Source organism: Solanum verrucosum, unplaced genomic scaffold (genome assembly GCF_900185275.1).
Source record: "Solanum verrucosum unplaced genomic scaffold, falcon-dt-bn FXZP01000060.1, whole genome shotgun sequence".
NCBI classification, from domain to species: Eukaryota; Viridiplantae; Streptophyta; class Magnoliopsida; order Solanales; family Solanaceae; genus Solanum; species Solanum verrucosum.
In genome coordinates, this window is record NW_026020129.1 from 3,072,279 (window position 1) to 3,079,788 (window position 7,510).

Consider the following 7,510-nt stretch of genomic DNA (forward strand, 5'->3'; position numbering starts at 1 on the left):
CTAAATTTCTTAGATATATTTGTACTTTTAAAGATTTATTAATTTATAATATTAATAAGACTATGTATTTATATAGGGGTCTTCTGAAAATATATTATCTTATTATCTTATTGAAATGAGTGATTTTTTCCATTGGCTCAAGTCGGGACCGGAGAAAATTATTATCTTAAAAAGATTATTAATTAACCGAGTATTAATTTAGTGAGATTTTATTATATATATATATATATATATATAAGATCACTTTCCCTCACGAGAAGTTCGTGAAAACCATAAGGCACACGACGAGAAAATAGAAAAAGTTTATATATAAGATATCTTACTCCCCTCTCGATCTCCCGTTTTAATTTGTTTGGTTGGTATTGGCTTGACACAAATTAGTTTAAGAAAATAAAAAAGAGCTTTGAATCTTGTAGATAGTGATCTTAAATTAAAGATATGTAAAATGTATTAAAGTAAGACAAACAAATTGTAACAGAGGAGACAAATAATATTTACCTAGAAGTGAACTTTGACAAATTTGGTATTTATAGAAGTTGTAGACAAAGGTATATCAAAGACATTGCAATGAATAAAAGCTGCCTTTCCTGGTAAGAAATTTGCTAATTTTAGATAGTTTGGTTTGTGTGGTCTCTGCTGAATTAGGTAATCAATTCATCAGTAATAAAGGACCTACACATGGCCATATGCTTAACTGTAGAGGTCCAACACAAATCAATAAATTTATGATAATGTTATATACTACTCACTTTTAAGCACTAGCAACTGCGTTTGGTACGAAGGGATCAAGTTTTTTTTTTTTTGGGAAAATAAGTTGGTTTATAATTTTATCTTTTTATATTTGGTTAGTAAGTGAAGAAGATTTTTTAGTGTTTGTTGGTGAATGAAAAACTTTTTTTTTTAATATTGGACTAGAGATTAAAAAATATTTTTAAAGAAAATAGTTTCTAATGCAGAAACCAACCCTCGGACCCGATATACAACCTCAATAATCGATCCAAAATCCAACTCCAACACCCGAATCGGAACAAGACACATCTCTTTTTTAAAGTGAGACAACGATAAATTAATTTCATATGGTCGGTTGGGTGGTTTTTAGTTTTTTTTGCTGAAACTCTACTAAAACTAGAAAAGAAAAAATAATTTATGACACTCTTAAACTGGAATTAATTTTACATATGGTCACTTAGATGTTTGTCATTTTTCATTAAAACTCTAGTAAAACTAAAAAAGAAATCGAATTTGTTTATCTCACATAATTGAAACCATTATAAAATTAAAAAGATAAAATCTAAATAAATGATAGAACATCCTCAAACTTATTTGTCCCTAATTGATACAATACTATTTTAAAGAGGAATCGACCTATATATTATCTATATACATACATATTATATTATACATAGATCGTAAATAATTAAATCAATTATCGATATATCTATATATCTATAGCTTAATCAGATCATTTTCCCTCACGAAAAGTCCATGGAAACCATAAGGCACACGACGAGGCAATTTGACATGAGCCACAATGTCAAGATTAGGTGATGTTGCATCCATGACCAAAAATTTCGATTCCCCTGTCTTCTCATTGTGTACATACGACACTACGTAGCCATCGTCTTCATCGATTGAAGGATTTTTAGGCACGAAAAATGGTTCACCACCAAAGCAATCTTCACCAAATATACGACATGCCACGATGCAATCGCGACGATCAACTTCTGCTACGGATACGTCTAATTTTGCTATCCCTATTACTTTCGGCATAGGGTCCCCAATGGCTGCATATACATACCTGCACGAGAAGTAAAAATTTAACAAATTGAATTTGTTTGTATGATTTTGACTTGATACGAAGTTAAAAGTAAAATTAAAAGGTAAGATGAAACAAATTGTGTGGAATTTACTAATTTCAATTAGTTTGGTTTGTGTGGTCTCTGCTGAAATTAAATCATGTGATCATAAGTCATAAAGGACCTACACATGTCCATATGCTGCACTATAGATGGTCCAACAAAAATCAATAAATTTATGATAGTGTTATATCCTAGTACTCCCTCTGTCAATGTTTACTTATTGCTCATGTTAAAAAAGCATGATAGAATAAAGTGATAATTTTATTATATTATTAATTATAAGTTATTTCACTCGTTAAGAAATAAATTAGAAATAATTAGTAAGTACTTAATAATAAGAATAAAATACGTATAAACATGCAAATTATTTTTTGATTTTTCAAATCAAAGAGTAAAAATAGATAGTAAATATTTTCAGTATAGTGGATTAGTAAAAATTGACAAAGAGAGTATGTAGTTTGTTCTATAAAAGTATCGAGTTATTCCCTCTGTCCAAACTAATTGTCATCTTTTGTTTTTGAAAGTCAATTTAACTAATTTTACCGCAAATTAATATGTATATTTACTTGTATTAATGAATATCAAGTAAGTTACTGAAGATTAATTGGATATTATAAACGTACTTGTTCTTTTTCCCAACATAAGCTGGATTGATGACTCCAAAATCAAGATTTCTTGTAGAAATTGGATGTCTGCTCACCATCCCTGTCTTCAAATTTATTTTCACTTTCTCAACACTTGCATGTATCATGTCCATCCTCTCTAGTGTATGTTCCACCGATAATATATTCGGCGCGATCAACACTATCGTATCGCCTCCATCCTCATCCCACGCGTTGATCGCGTGTACAATATTAAATCCTGGCACATCAAACCACCTCATTTCTGACTCATCCTTGGCGTAACGTGGTATCACACCAATTCGGGGAATTTTCCCCGAGTCAGTACCCACCGGTGAACCACCGGTGAGTAACTCAATTGGGTTCATTCCAATTTGTATGTCCGAAAATATAGCGTATTTTTTTGTGATTGCAAAATCATGTAGAAATGACGGGCGGGTCATTGAGAATATGGGTACATCCGGGGTTTTAGTACCATTCGGGTCGACCCGAAAGTAATTTAAAAACGGAGGCATCACACCGTAACGGAAAGCAAAAGCCTCGTTAGTTTCGGGGTCGATTTTCGGATGTGCCGTCATGCTCATGAAAAGTTTTCCGTTAAAATCGTGACGGCCAAGGGTAATAATGTCACCATCTGGGGCTATTTTTACCTCATATGGTAAATCAGATTCACCGAGGGCGAAAAGTTTACCCCCGAATAAAGCTAAGCTTGTATTCGCAAGGCCTATACCGTTTGCGGGATTGAACTGTCCCGCAATAGCCCGGGCCGCGGTGAGTGCACCACGCGCGGCCGAGGCTGTAAGACCATTGAAACCGGAGAACACATTAGGAATAATGGGGGACCCGGCTTCATTTTCGATGTTGTACTTGTAAGTCTTGACAAATCGACTACAAAACGTAGCTTTACCTTGGGAAATTTTAATAGAGTGAAGCATTCCATCACCGTCGAAAAGATGGTAAGGTCCACGTGGAAGATATTGAGGGTTAGGTCCATTTCTAATATACGCGCCGTCTAGGCAAGAGGGAAGGGAGCCTTCCACTACTTCGCATTCAGTAGGAGGAAGTTCGTCTACTGGAGCGAAATTGTTAGAGAGAACATACCTTGGATCAACAGACGATTTCCTAGGAGGATCAATGAAAGTATTTACGAAATCATCGAATGCATTGAAGATAAAAGAGGGAAATGATGGTTCAATAGGTTTTCTTGAGGGTATTGGTTCTCTTTTTGTAGTTGGTTTTGGTGGTGAAGGGGTTGATTTTTCTTGTGGTTTTGTTATAGTAGTGGTTGTTTGTGGTCTTTCTTCAATTCTAACAGAGAAGACTTTTAGAGTAGGAGAATAATAATAATTATTATTATTATTAGGAGAAAGAAGAGATTTAGGGTGTTGTGATAATGTAGAAAGGAAAGTTGAAGACAAAGCATCCATTGTGTTTCTTCTTGAAGAGAAGAAATGAAGAAACAAGATATGATTATACAAAAGAGTAAAGGGAAAAAGAATAAGTGTTTGTATGTATGAGGTCCCATGCATATATAGCCAATTTGTGGAGTAAGGGGAGTGAGGAGTATAGCAAAAGAAAGAGACTATTCATTGAGGGAACATCACATTTTCCTAAAGTGGGGTAGTGAAAAGAGACTTCTTATCTGCACAACATCAATACAAAAAAATCAAGCTTATACCAATATATATATTCACATTGAAATCCAAACTAAATAGAGATTTGCGCTAGAAAATCTCATTGGGGTAAAACGCTCTCTAACAAAGGTAACTCTGTACTCAAGAAAACTTGAACTTAAAACCTCTAATTAAGGATGAAAGAATACTTACCGCTCAATTTCAACCCTGGTTGGTTAAAATCAAGCATACTCATTGTTACGATGAATTCAATAATCTAAGTACATTTAATTCTTTTTATATAATTTATAAGTTCTTTAATTTGAGTGTTAAAGTTATTGAGTTTAATTGAATTCGTATCAAAACCTTCTAGTTCTCCTTTTGGATAACTAAATAGGTATGGATCCAGCTCCCCTCCATTATCCCTTCCCTCCATTTCATAAAGTGCACGTCTGGATTAGAGACATGTCTCATATTTAAAGTTTAAAGGTCAAGATTATATTAAATAAGCAAATATCATAACCATAGTTAAGTCAACTAATTTTGGAAAAGTACTCTCCAAATTTGGTAAGGATTACAATATATTCTATACAAAATTTGATATTTATTAATATCATTAATTTCATGCAAAATGGAATATATTGTAATTCTTATCAAATTTGGAGAATAGTTTTCTAAAATTTATTGACTTAACTATGGTTATAATATTTATTCATATGATATAATCTTGACCTTTAAACTTTAAATATGACACATGTCTCTAATCTAGACGTGCACTTGACACATGTCTATTCTAAAATTAATTGACTTAAATATTGCTTGCTTATCTGTTAACCTACACCTTATAAGTTATTATAGATACATACACCAAAGATTAGGCAAGAAGAGCATCATATATTAGATTCAATTTAATCTTTTTATTTTATGTTTTCTCTTACTTTTTTCTTCTTTAATCTCCTTCATCATTTGCTGGTTTAGAGGATTATCCAAATCTATTTTATTATTTTATCATTAAATATATTTTAAATAGCACAAACACTTGTGTGATACTGATCAGTACTTAACTTCTTTATATTGTACTGATGATGGCGTAAAGTATAAGAAAACAATTAAATCTCATCTGTGTAATTTAATTTATTATAACATATTATGTATTTTATGTTACTGATCAATATTAATATTAAATAAGTTACCCAAAATTATATTGTAATGAACTTGAAAATTTTGATAATCGTTTAAACTCTAATAATAATAGTATATTTTACATCAGTAGTGTGTAAAACTTAACTCTAATAATAATCTTAACAAATCAAAAAAATCTAATGGGACAGAGAGACTGATCATAATATAAGCATCTTTTTCCAGCCAAAAATAATAATAATTTAATTGTAATATATATATATATATATATATATATATTAAATAATAAGAATAATAAAACCACGTGTATGATTCATTTTATTCTCAGACGAAAAATATCCCAATTTGATATCTCTCATGGGATCCAGGACCATCATGACCAGATGTCAAATTTGCAAGGCTAGATTCAACTATAATTAATCAATGAAATCCAAATATATTTTTCGTATAAATTAAATTAATTAGGATCGTTTCGATAGAGCATATAAAAATAGTATTGAATATATGGTATTAATAATTTTTTTATTAGAAACGGTAAAATTAGTATTTATATTGAAATTATCTTTGATTCACTGTTTGATCTGATGTGTTCAAAGATAATTATATCTTTAATCTTATATATTTATGTATTAATAACCATAATATTATTAATATCATAGTTTCACGTAATTAATAATATATAATATACATATACTAAAAATACTATCAAACAATATACTATATTAAATAATACCAAAATCAATACATGTATTGTGATTGCTAATACATCCTTCCTAATTGCCTCACAATTCTTTGTCGAAATCAGTGTTTTCAAAAACGTTTTTGGGGCGAGTTCTAGGGCGAGTCTCGGGGCGGGGCGTACCAAAAACGCTTTGGGGCGTAAATTAAAGACGTAGATCCATAAGGCGTAAGTTCTAAATTTGAGGCGTAAGCTTCGAGCATAAAAACGTAAGTCCTAGGCGTAAAAACGTAGGTCCGGACGTTTTCAATTTATTTTTTTGAACTTTTTTTGCTTTAAATCATATTTTTTACTATTGGTATAATGATATCTCTCAAATAGTAATTATAATATTTTTTCCTTCATTATTGATTATTAATACTTATTTCAAATAAAAATCATAATATAATTTCTATATATTATAGGTTATTTATAAAAAATTATTTGTAAAATCATTGAAAGGTTTACTTTTACTTATTTTATTATTAATAAAACTATAAAATTGAATATACATGAGATTACGCCCCGTAGATCCATGGGACTTACGTCCCATGTCTCGGGGCTTACGCCTAGGGGTGTACAAGCCAAATTGTAAAGTCAAACCAAACCAACAAACCAAATCAAACCGAAAAAAAATCGATTAGTGGTTCGGTTTGGTTGGTTTGGAGGTTGAAAAAACAAACCGACCACTCTTGGTTTGGTTCGGTATTAAAAGAAAAAAGTCAAACCAAACCGACATAATATATATATATATATATATATAATTTTATTTTATTTATAGATAAAAAATATTATTTATAATCTACTTTGTTAATATATTTTTAGTTAGTTAATAGTTTTCAATGTTTATATATTTTATTTCAAATTTAGGCTTGTAAAATTTGTAAATATTTTATTTTGTATTAAGATCTGAAGTTACAATTATATTGTTATAGTTTTTCAAATTAGAAGTTAACAATTTACTATGTAAATATTTTGTTTTGTATTCAGTTTGCCTCTAGTCTTTAATCTTATTAATTTAACATAATGAACGTTGATATTTCAAAAAAAATATTTTGTACTCATGTGAATTTTACCGTCTTTTTCAAAAAATTTTATTCATTTAACATTTTTTAAGTTTAGCTTATCACACAAGTAAGTAAGAATATATTTGATCTCTTTTTCAAATACCGTATAGTTATAAAAACCCAAAAAAAAACCGACTCTAGTCGAAACCGAAAAATCGACTTTATGTGGTTTGATTTGGTTTTAGATTTAATAAACCGACATAATTGGTTTAGTTTTTTTTAAATGAAAAACCAAACCAAATCAACCTATGTATACCACTACTTACACCTCGCCTCGTACGATATAAAGCGCCTCGCCTCACGTCCCCGCCTTCTAAAACACTGGTCGAAAGAATCTTAACATAAGTAAAAAATAAATACTAATATTAACCATATTTAAGTGATTAGAAATATATGTCCACATTTCATGTATGTACTGATTTGACATAAGATAATTAATACTCCCTTTATTCCTAATTACTTGTCCATTTTTCATTTTTTAGTTGTTCCTAAT

General features: G+C 30.3%; 1 protein-coding gene across 1 annotated transcript; it reads right to left on the reverse strand.

Moving 5' to 3' along the window:
* Positions 1-1,306: 1,306 nt before the first annotated feature.
* LOC125826428 (probable carotenoid cleavage dioxygenase 4, chloroplastic) lies at positions 1,307-3,974 on the reverse strand. Its single transcript, XM_049505756.1, has 2 exons — positions 2,483-3,974; positions 1,307-1,798 (listed from the first exon to the last, which is right to left on the reverse strand). Exons 1-2 carry the CDS (start codon positions 3,904-3,906, stop codon positions 1,447-1,449), a joined length of 1,776 nt encoding a protein of 591 aa, XP_049361713.1. The 5' UTR covers positions 3,907-3,974; the 3' UTR covers positions 1,307-1,446.
* Positions 3,975-7,510: the final 3,536 nt, after the last annotated feature.

What these genes read in the sequence shown, in the direction of transcription:
- LOC125826428 (XM_049505756.1), bottom strand. Translation starts at nt 3,906, where the DNA reads ATGGATGCTTTGTCTTCAACTTTCCTTTCTACATTATCACAACACCCT. An exon ending in TATGTTGGGAAAAAGAACAA is followed by an intron (nt 1,799 to 2,482) that starts GTACGTTTATAA and finishes CTTCTCGTGCAG; the next exon opens with GTATGTATATGCAGCCATTG.